Below are 11,723 nucleotides of genomic sequence, written 5' to 3' on the forward strand. Positions count from 1 at the left end.
GTTTATCTAATATGGAAAGTGTAAAAATGGATTAAAGTCATATGTTAAATTAAATTTTAATTTAAAATGCTTTTCTGAACATTAAGAACTTTATATTAAAAATCGTTTCGAATTATAAGGATGCTTAAAATATACAAAATAAATCCCATATGCCAACTGTTAAAGTAAACATGCTTTCCCCATAATTTCTCCCAGTGAACTTGCCTACTATTAACATTAAGATAGCTATCTTGAGCGCTGGGCGACCTTGTTGCCGGTTTTGGCCAAATGTCAAGCAACGTCTGCGACTGTCTGCAAATTGTGTGTGAGAACATAGTTTTTTTCCCATATCGTTTTTGTAGTTCGAAATGGATTCGAAACCCGGGCCAGGGTGGCCCACAGTTTGACTTTATCTGCGCGCCACCCCACCCATTTGCCTTTTTATTTATACGTTAAAAATGTGTGCAAACAGCAGCGAAAAAAGCACCAGCGGCGCACTGCCAATAAAAGCGGCAGAAATAAAAACAGCGCAAAGTGGTTGGCTTTGACACTGCGCCGTTCGATCGCGGCGGTCTTGGTACGAAACTCGGACTCCGGCTCGGACTTCTCTTAGCCAACTACCACTACTGCTGGCTACTGCTGCCAATTTGCTTGCCAAAGCCTCCCCGGAGGTGCGGATCGAGGTGTAGCAACGGCAGCAGCTTATAAAGCCATTAATAACCCGCGCATTTTCAACAGTTTTGGCCGGGACTGCACACCAGACGTAAATGGCGACTGCGGAGACCGGAGATCGGCGACAATGTCATGGTTCAGCCATCAATTGCGTTTGCTTATTAGAGAGATGTTTGTTTCTGAGTCGAATCTCGGTGTAGATGTCTGCGAGGGTGACCCAAGAAGTTTTATTAACTCACGAGTTTACATAATGTTATACTCTAACTTTAAATTGGATCAATTACATCCCATTTCCAAGAAGTCTCAGATTGGGTTCAAAATACAAATATTTTATGAGAATATAAAGTAGATGCTTCTTATAATTTTCAAAATTTTAATTTATAGTCCAACAAAGTCAACCACAATTTTTTTTTGAAAATTTACCAAAAATTAACTTATTCTTTAGATACTTTTAATTTAAATTTATTACTGTAGGTGATAATAAATAAAGCAAATGTTCATTAGCTTTTAGATCAGCATTAAAAAAAAGACTAAGCCCTGAAATGCCAATTTTTTGGTAATGATGCCCGTAAGCCCTTGTAAATTAAATTCTGGACAACATTTTTCAGACTTGTCTTTCCAAGAGAATAAGTGGTGATAACGAAAGGCGCTGTTAGATTGGTTAATAAATTCCCCCTTGTCTGCCCAAACATTTTAAACGTCCCCCTTGATGATCCCCGAAGCTCGCTTGCATACATATATCACAATGATCTTCCATATATAGCATGCCCGCATTATTTGTCTAGGTGTCTGCTGATCCAGCGCTGTAAGTGCCTCCACTGTCGAAGGTGTCGAATGGCAGCCCCCGCACCACCGAACCACCTTCGGAAACAGCACCACCAGCACCACCACCTCCACCTGCCGCATCCCAATTTGTGGCTTGTTTCGCTTGCACTTTACACATTTACACACAGTCACAGCTTAATTCGCTGGTGGGAGTATCTCGCTTTCTATATATATCTTATTTTTTGTGGGTAGTTAAAAAGAATTTCCAATGCTTTTGACTGCATTCAACTTACGTATTCGAGGGCTCCGTTAAGAGGCAATAAATTTTTGTAATTAGCGCCAGGTTTTATAATAGCAGACGCACCGATTTGGCTCGGAACGAAACAAGAATATCCAAGTGCACCTATATAACTTTATATATATGTACTTCCCATCTGGATAGTGTTGTTCATCCGTCTTTTCCTTTGTTTTCTTTGCAGAACTGTCGCACACGAACGCACACGGCCAGAACTCAAAAAAAGAAATAAGAGCGCGGAAAAAGAAAATGAAAATTCCCAAAGGAAGCATAGATAATGAGCACAGAGTCCCCGACACTCCGAATGGCAGTGAAAAAGTCGCCCAGCCGGAGCCAAAAGCCAAGTCACACAAACGGAAAGTGTGGCCCAATCACAGGTCCGGATTGACAGAGTTCGGAGTTTTCGAGGGTTTGGATAAACTCTTTAAATTATTAAAATTTACAAATGGGAATTCCAAATCGTGTGTGTGGCTATTTAAAACTTTAAAGTCTTTGACAATAAATTGTTGCTGGAACTTTACATGAAATAAGGCTATCAAACAATTTTAAAACGTTCTACTTATTGTAAATATATAATTTAAAATATATATTTATTAACTCCCAGATAATTACATTTGCAAAATAATTTAGTTTAGCTTGAAACTATATGCCGAACTTATAGGTTTTTATGTTAATAATTTAAAATAATCAAAGAACTAAGAGAATTAAAAGGTAGTTTTATGAGTCTACTTTCATAAATTCAAATAGAAGTAACCAAACAATTAAAACTTAATATTATGATACTTTAATTATTTGTTTATGTTAATTTATTTTATACGACCTGGATAGTATGACGATTTTGAAAGAGGTTTAGATTTTGTATTTTTATTTGCATTTGAAAAGGAAATGATTGTAATGAAAAGTTGTATAAGTAAGCTAATTAAAAAAGTTTAATCTTGAAACGTGTTATTATAGTATTTTTAATCAAATGTATTTATTTCAACAAATTTAACAGATTTTTTTAAACTACAGATAAGAGGTACCTCCTTAAAATTTTGAAATCCAAACCGAAAACTTGGCCAGTCCGCTCCTGGGGGATGGTCAGTCGGTCAGTTCGTCAGCCCGTTTTCGGGTGACGTTGACTAGTGTCAGCCATTTTGCCAGATCTGCGGCAGTGCTGCCACAATGGCAATATGCCCGTCCATTGTGGCCCGACTCGCAGTTACCAACTTCTGGTGCCGGCTTACCAGCTTCTGTGTCTCTCAGCTGCTGCTTCTGCTGCTGTAGCTTTTGTTTTTAGCCATTGTTAGTGGGACGCTGGTACTTCTGCTGCCTTTGCAACATTTGAATGATTCTCGTTGGTCGTGTCAGTCCCACGGGTAATTATTGACACGGTTGTATGCACGCAGCCCAAAAAGCACACACAGTGAAATGTACAAAAGCAGGCGGCGTGTTGCTTTGCCACGCGAAATAATAAAAAACCAACTCCACTCGAAATAATAATGAAAATGTCGGTATTTGCCTCGAGGAGGGGTTTCTCTATACAGATATATATGATCGGGGAAATAGGGGAGGGTGTGCTGGCGTGTAGGGGGTGTTGCCGCTGTCGCACTCGGCACGCACGGCAACATTAAAACCAATGAAAACTACAATTTGCCCTCGTATATTAGTGGTTTCTTTTATCATCAAATAGTGTGGAATGTGTTTTACCTATAGAGTGACTCTATAAAAAGGTAGTATAACTTTAATAACAAGAGAAACGGATAAAGCTATTGAATTATATTGACCTCATATATAAATTTACCATTAATGTTCGCTAACCAGAAAGATATTCCGAAATTTCTCTCAAACAGGCATATAAAACTCAAACTCTTTAATTAACTTTAAAAAAGATACATTTAATGGATGTAAATAAATATACTATGATTAATCTTCAAACAAATTTTTAAATTTACATTACAAAAGCTTTAACAAACTTCCAGTCTATTTTGACCTACCAAATGTCTAAATATGCCCCAGTAGAAAATTATATTACACAAAGATATTAAACAAAATAAAGATATTAAACAAAGATATTACACTTAATATTTAAATCAACCAAATCCATTAACTATGATTAATCAGTCTGGAATTTACCCCAATTTCTTTTGGACAATCCTCCAAAAACCCCATAAATTCTTAAAGCGTATTTCAACTAGCACATGACCATTAAAAAACCTTTCCTTTCCGTTTTCCATATAAAAGTTTATACAGCCCGAGGGGCAGGTTTCATCTACACGAGTGGGTGTGCGTTTTTGTGTGTGTGCCTCAACTACCCCAAAATGGCAGGTGGCAATAGATAAACGTATAAATAGGCTTGTGGGCAGCCATGTTGTTTCCCCATTAAATTTCATTTCATTTTGCCGTCTACTTTTTTTGTTAGAAAATAATTAAGAGAGCATAGAGAATAATTATATGGGTGGATATATAATACTGTCTATATATTGTTCAAGTGCATAGAGCGCATCGCGTGGGTGTTTGCCTTGTGTAGAAAATATAATTTTAATTTTTATTTTCCATTTTCAGTGCGGTTTATTGAAACATTATAAACCACGCGCCAAAAGTTCAATTTCAACAAAAATAACAACAGACATTTTTATTTTGTTTAAGCATTAATGCCGTCGCATAAATAAAAATCATTGCACTTGCGCTTCTGTATTATATATATTATTGTTATTATTTGTTGTTTGTTATTGTTTTCGCGGCTGTTGTTTATATATTTAAGCCTAAAACTGGCTTTCAATTATGCGAATTTATTTCGTACACAAAAGCGGGTGAGGGCTCGGGATATATTTACAGGCTGATGCAATTTTTATGCAGAATTACTAACCAATATCATCTCGGTACGAAATTGTTAATCAACATCCAATGAAATATGCATTTAAATTATGAATTAAATGTGAAAAGCGTGAGATACATTAGATGACAATGAGGTGGCAGGGGGCAATGTGCAGACGGAATGAGACACATTTAATGATATTTTATGATTTTGTTTTGCATTTTCGGGGCCTTTGAAATAAGTTGGGGGAAAATACTAAAGCTATAGGTGGTTGCAGTATCTAGGAACTCAACCGAGAATTTGGTTCCCAAATATATATTTTGCGATGGAAAAAATAAAATAATGATGAATGTAAAGCTGTATAAGTATTAACAGAAAATGAAAAACAATGTATAAATTAAATATTGAACTGATTTTCCTTCTTTTTTTTTTGCCGAATAAAATAAATTACAAATGACCGCGTAAATCTGGCAAATTGTCACTTTAATCGCCTGCCGATTGACGTCAGATTTTTTGACGATTGTCCATTGACCAGGGACAAACTGCGATCCATCAAATACTTCCAGCAGCACTTATGGCCTTATAAAATGGTAATTTCACGAAATGCCACGCTTTTTAATGGCAACTTTCATTAACGAGCCCAATAACTCGATCTCCGAGGGGTGTTGTTAGTTAATTGCCGATTGCTGCGCTCTGACGTAGGCAATCGCATTATAATATGCCCACTTAATTGTTTAATGGCTTTCCGAACACTTTAAGCAAACAAACGAAATTTAAACGCCCTATCGTAACCAGCATCTGCAAAAGGTGGCTGTAAAATTCCTGTAAAACTGTCAAAACCAACGACTCATAAACTGGTGAACCAAAAACAAACGAAAATAAACGCAAACAAATTGAACCGCTAATTAAATAATAATAAAAGATTGGTTTTTGTGAATAATATTCTTTTTTATTTGTTTTTTAAGAGTTTTTTTTTTGTTTTTTAATTTTTTCTTCTTGGTTTTCCTCTGTGTGGATGTGTGTTTGGGTGGAAATGCACCGCTTTGTTGACTTTGCTGTTGCATATATATGTACGTCTATATAATTTATTATACAGTTGAGGGCATGGCTTAATCTTAAATATTCGGTTTCACTTCTCTCGCTCTTATAGCATAGTTTTCAACATACCAAAACAAAGTACACTAAACAAAAATTTCGTTTAATTCTTAAATATAAAGATACACCCAAAAGATAAAGTTTGATTTTCTTTTTTTTTTGTAAATAAGAAAGTAGAAAAAGTACACTAAAATGTAAACGTATATCAAAAAACACAAAGAGGATTTTTTTACACAATTTTCGTTTATTTTTGTTGTTGAAATAATTTCAATTTTGTTGTTTAGCATTTAGTTTGCCTTTTGTTTTTAATGTACATCAATTAATATATTACAATTTAGCATTTGTTGTATTTGATTATTATTGGTTTGTTTAAATTTTAAGATTTAGCTATATTCTTGTTTGTTTTCCATTCGATTTCCTTGCTTATATAGAAAGTACAGTACTAAGTAACTAAACTTCACGTGCCTATTCATTAAAAATTACCGCCTAGAAATTACAATTTATATTTTGTAAATGTTGTTTATTTTTTTCTGCTGTGGTTGTATTTTTATGATTTTTTTCTTAAAGGGTTTATTAAAAAATCTACAATTGCATTTAAAGCTAAAAAATATGACTTAACTGTAAGTTTTTATTTACAGATGTTTTGGGGTTTTCCATATTTTACTTAATCTTTTTCATCTCATATTTTTGTTTACTTCGCCGCGCGTTAAATTCTACGTTTTTCGTTTTTGTTTCTTGATTTACGTTTTGTTTGTTTATAAATTTTTTAGAGTACAATCTACTGGCTATATATATATAATATATATAAACACGGCTTGCTTATGAACCTAAACCCTAGCTAGAACCGACCGAGTTGCCTTACTGCTGCCGTTTTATTGAGCCTTTTTAACTTGATCTAGACGGCGACAAAGTGTTGAACGAAAAAATATTTTGTGGACTTTTGGGCATGGAAACATTTACCTTGCTTATGGAGAGCAGCTGAGGAATTTGTTTTCTTTGCATGTCTTTTTTGGTTTCTTTAACACTTGGGTCGCACTTTTAACTAGTTTTTTTTTCTTTTAGTTTAAATTTTAGCATTTAGTTTTTAGGTTAAAACAACATCACTTGGTTTCACGTTTGATTTGAATTGCGTGTTTCTTTCGCTTTATATAAAGGAAATTTTTCGTTTACATTTAATTTAGTTAATTTGATTTAATTTAAGCAAGTTTTTCAAACTTTAAAACAAACTAAACTGGTGGATGGCAGCCTCCCCATCTCCTCCACTCCCTGCTCCTCTTTAAGCTGAAGTTTAACACAGATTAATGCACTGGTAAAAAAGACGATCTCTCAACCCCATCATCGGACCTCATCTTATTTCTATTTCTAAAGATCTGCATACAGTCGAACTTGTCTAATGAGAACCTTGAGATGTAATAAATTTTGAGTTAAAGTTTTAAAATTGTTTAAATTTTGTTTAGGAGCTAAAACTTGTTTTATAATTTAACAAGTTTCTAAATATTGAAATAAACTTAGCTTGATAACAAATTCAAATTTTTGAACTTTCAAAAACAGTTAGTATTAAGTATTTTTAAAAATACATCACAATTTAGTTTGATTCTTTAAAATGTTTTGAGAACTTTTTATGCACTTGGAACTTTTAAAAATTGAATTTGAGTTGTAAAGTTAAAATTGTATTCTGAGTTAGAACATATGATTTATAGAGGGAAATTCCAAATATAAAAATTTCACTTACGAAACATTCTAAAAATCTCAGAGCTAGTACAAATTCAGGAAACTACTTCTGTGTGCATGGAATTCACGTTAGAGAAGTTCGACTGTACGGTTCTAGGGCTGCTCCCGCTTGAACTGCGGCCACCCGTTCGACGCCGAGTCCTAGGAGGACTCATAGCCGAACCAGGCGGCCGACGAATGCTATTCCCCACCCGCTCCGCCCGCCCCACCGAAGCTGTTGAAGTGGCGTACCGCTCCCGGCGCCGCCGCCGCTCCGAATTGCAGACTCAGCTCGAAGAGGCGGCGGGCGTGCAACTGCTGTTGCTGCTGCTGGTGGTGGTGGTGTTGCTGGTGATGGTGGTGCTGGTAGTGGTGGTGCTGGTGCAGCGGATTCAGATTGAGATGTCCGCCGAGCACCGAGGATGCGGATCCCGCCGGCGAGGCGGAACTGGGCGGCTGGAGCGGTAGCCCACTATTGCTGCCGGCGCCCGGGGACAATTGTGAATTGCTGCTGGTACCGCCGACGGGTTGCTGCTGCGAGTGCTGCAACTGATCGCTCGTGTGGAACAGGTGCGGATGGTGGGCGGGATTCAGGTGCGGATGCTGGTGCGGATGCGGATGCGGGTGGTGCGGATGTTGGTAGCGCATGGGATCCATGTACATGGCGGCTGCTGCAGCGGCTGCTATGCTGGATGCCTGCTGTTGTTGTTGTTGCTGTTGTTGTTGCTGCTGATGGTGTTTAACTTGCTCCTCATTATTATTGTTGTTATTATTGTTGTTGGTGCTACTATTATTGTTGTTGTTATTGTTGTTAGCCTGATTGCCAGCGGAGGAGCTGCCCAGCGGACTCTGCGGCGACATCACCTGGCTGGTCATCGTAGCCGAAGATCCCGCACTCGATGACGGCGTATTCGGTGTGTGTTGCTGCTGCTGATGTTGCTGCTGTTGCTGTTGCTGGTGTTGCTGCTGCTGCTGCTGTTGTTGCTGTTGCTGCTGCTGCTGCTGTTGTTGCTGGCTTAGACTATTGAGGGATGCAGGAGTGGACGCAGCTGCAGCTGAGTTCGACTCCTGGATTTCTGATTGCTAGTGGGCCGCCAACTGGTGCGCCGACACCGCCGAAGATTGCATGTTCTGTGGGCTCAACATCGGCGGACTGTGCGAGTGCGAGTGGGTGCCCATCGGACTGCCGTGCATGTCGTGGTGCGGATGATAGCCACCGTGGTGCATGTGACCCGGCGGCATTCCGTCCATCATGTCACCACCCAGCGTATTCGGCGGCGTCATCCGCTTCTCCTTCTGCCGCCGATTGCAGAACCACACGCGCACCACCTCCTTCTCCAGCTGCAGTGAGTCGGCCAGCGAGGTGATCTCCTGGGCGGAGGGCTTCGGCTGCTTGTGGAAGTGCTGCTCCAGGGCCCCCTTCACGCTCACCTCGATGCTGGTGCGTTTCTTGCGCTTACGCCCCTGGGCGGCGATCTTGTCAATGGACGTCGGCGAGCCCGTGGTGGAGTCCGCCTCCTCCAGCCACTTCTGCAGCAGCGGCTTCAGCTTGCACATGTTCTTGAAGCTCAGCTGCAGGGCCTCGAACCGGCAAATGGTGGTCTGCGAGAAGACATTTCCGTAGAGGGTGCCCAGAGCGAGCCCCACATCGGCCTGGGTGAAGCCCAGCTTGATCCTGCGCTGCTTGAACTGCTTGGCGAAGGCCTCCAGATCGTCCGACGTGGGCGTGTCCTCTTCCCCGCCGCTTATGGCGTCCCGGTCGCCGCCCATGTGATGGTGTATGTGCAACTGGGGCGATTCCCCGCGCAGCGCATGATGCAGTGGCGCCACACTCTGATGGTGGGCCGCCGCAGCCGCATGGGCCGGATGGTGGAGCATCCCGTTCATCGCATGGTGGTACTGGAGCGGCGAGCCGCCCGTGGTCGCATAGTGTCCGGCGTGGGGGGCGTGCCAGGCGGCGTGGGGCGATGCCATGCCCTGCTGGATGCGCGTCTGCTGCGAGAGGTGCATCTCCTGCTTAACGGTATCGGCCGCCGAGGCGACGGCGGCGGCGGCGGCGGGATGGTGGTGCGTGTGGTGCGTGGGCAGGGACCAGGGGTCCGGATGGAGGGCACTCCAGGAGCCCAGGCCGGAGCCGGGTCCCAGACCCAAGCCCGTACCATTGCCCTGGCCATTTGGCGACGGCGACGAGGGCAACTGATGGTGGGCGGCCGCCGCGGCAGCCACATGGTGGTGGTGATGGTGCTGCATGTACTTCATCTCACCGGCGTCCGCCGCCGAGCGCGGCGACGAGGTGTGGTAGCCACCGCCTCCGAGGGCCATGTCCAGGTCGCCGCTCGGCGGGGTCATGTACGAGGTCGCGGCCATCCCCACCGCTCTGGGGCTGTTCAGGCCCTCCACGCTGGCGGGGTAGGGCTCCAAGTTGGGGCTCAGTTTAACGACTTTGTACACCGATCGATCGAAAGGAAGACCAGGGTCCCTATGCTCATTCCACTCGAACCGTGAGGCAACCGTCTTGACGTCTTTTACGGGCAACGTGGCAGGCGCAAAAATCTTCTAAATCTTTGTTTTTTGGTTTTCGGTTTTTCGGGGGCGTGGCCCTCGAGCGCGCTCAACAAGTTTGGTTCTTATTATTTTTGTCTGCTCAACTCAAAAATCCGACGGCAAATGCTTGGCTTTTTCACGGTTTTTATTTAGCTTGACTAGCGGTTGGCTAACTTTTGTTTGATTTGGGTATTCTATTTCTTTTTTTTCGTTGTTGTTTTGTTAGAATTTCGTTTAGCACTCTTAAACACTTGGCACTTTTGTGACGAATTTCGCTTCGGGGGAAATTTCGCTTTGGATCATAATATTAATCAGTGGTCAAAACGCGAAACTCTGATTCGGATACAGATTGAGATTCAAATTCAGATGCGAGTGTGTGTTTGTGGGTTGACCGATTCGATGCCGATTGAGATTGTGTGTTTGAGACTGAGAAGTCAAGACAGCCGAGAGCCCAGGGAAATTCACGTGCAGACTCGTAGAGCTATCGAAGTGAACTAACGTCATGTCTCGCACCGCAGCGCTACGTTGAGCGCTCTCGACGCTCGGCGGTACGTCACACGGACAGGGCGACGCACACACTCGCACGCTCTCACGCACACCACCCTGCGAGCGGAACCAGTTTGTCCGCTGGCCTTCCAGCCTTCTATGGGTGCGAGCAGCACGGCCAGCGGTGCGACGAGTGAGACGGCCTGTATCGTAGCCACTGGAAGGGAGACTTGCGCTCTATTGGGTTCGCCGTATTCCAGCGTTACGCCCCCAAAAAATGAAAAAAATAAGGAAAAGAGTCGAAGAGCCGGCTCTGGGAAGTTTCCTCAATGCATTCCCATGCAGAGTGACATTTTTAATTGCCCAGTGCGAGAGCGAGAGGGCGAGAGTAGAGCGGCGGCGGCGCATCTCTCGATTTTTTGCTCAACCGCTGGCTATCGGGAATAAGGAATAGGAATAGGAATAGGATTGGGATATGGAATACCTGGCATGGCTAGTAGGCCTCCCGGTTGGAGCTTTTCCATCCAGGACTTCTCTCTCCCTGTGGGAGCTTTGTTTCAGTTCCTTGCAGCTCCTTGGCCAGACAACTTTTGCTTTCGTTTTGTGAGTGTGTGTGTTTTTATTCGAAAAAGGGGAGGAAGTCAGTGGAGGTAGCCATTGCGATTCTGAAAATATATTAGTAACAATCGTGGAAAAGGAATAAACCAAATGTTTAGAACAAATATTTACCTTTTTATCGCTGTGATTTTACTAAGCTTTCAAAATGTATAAACATGCCGGCACACATATTATATTGAACTGTATTATTCAGTTGGCGTTTGTTTATCTTTAAATTTTTAACAAAACATAAAATTAAATGGAATACGGGTTTGCACAATTTGTTAGTGAATTTTAAATTAAATATAATTAAGTTTGTTTTACTATTGTCTTCACAGTTTTACAAATACATATATAACTTCTAATCCACTTAATTTTACGAGGGACAACAAACGTGTCAAACTTACCTTAAAGAAATTTTCTTTAAAGTATTGCTGATTATAAAATGATAAATGTAATAAAATAAAATAGTCACGATATTTTAATACTGGTTCTTAGTTCATTATTTACGTTATCATGTAATTAAGGATTGTAAAAATAAAAGTGAAAATATCAAAGTTGAATCCATTGCCTTGTACACTTAATTACAAAATTAAACGAGATAAAAACCAATATTACTTGGTGAAGCACTAATCGTATTTCTTTTGTTATGCATAATTATCATTGGTTTTTCTATTAAAAAATGTGCCTTTCTTTTTTCGTTGACGTCTTTCTTATTTCCTTTGTGAGTCTGACTTTGTTTTGACTAGTTAACAGTTAAATGATGTCGCATTGACATTAGTT

General features: G+C 41.2%; 1 protein-coding gene across 1 annotated transcript; it reads right to left on the reverse strand.

The window, feature by feature from the left end:
- Nucleotides 1–7,180: 7,180 nt before the first annotated feature.
- On the reverse strand, nt 7,181–9,791 carry LOC108046144 (POU domain protein CF1A). Its single transcript, XM_017125719.2, is given in 1 exon segment — nt 7,181–9,791. A coding segment is annotated over 1 exon segment (2,166 nt). The 5' UTR covers nt 9,681–9,791; the 3' UTR covers nt 7,181–7,514.
- Nucleotides 9,792–11,723: the final 1,932 nt, after the last annotated feature.

Source organism: Drosophila rhopaloa, unplaced genomic scaffold (assembly GCF_018152115.1).
Source record: "Drosophila rhopaloa isolate 14029-0021.01 unplaced genomic scaffold, ASM1815211v1 contig_163, whole genome shotgun sequence".
NCBI classification, from domain to species: domain Eukaryota; kingdom Metazoa; phylum Arthropoda; class Insecta; order Diptera; family Drosophilidae; genus Drosophila; species Drosophila rhopaloa.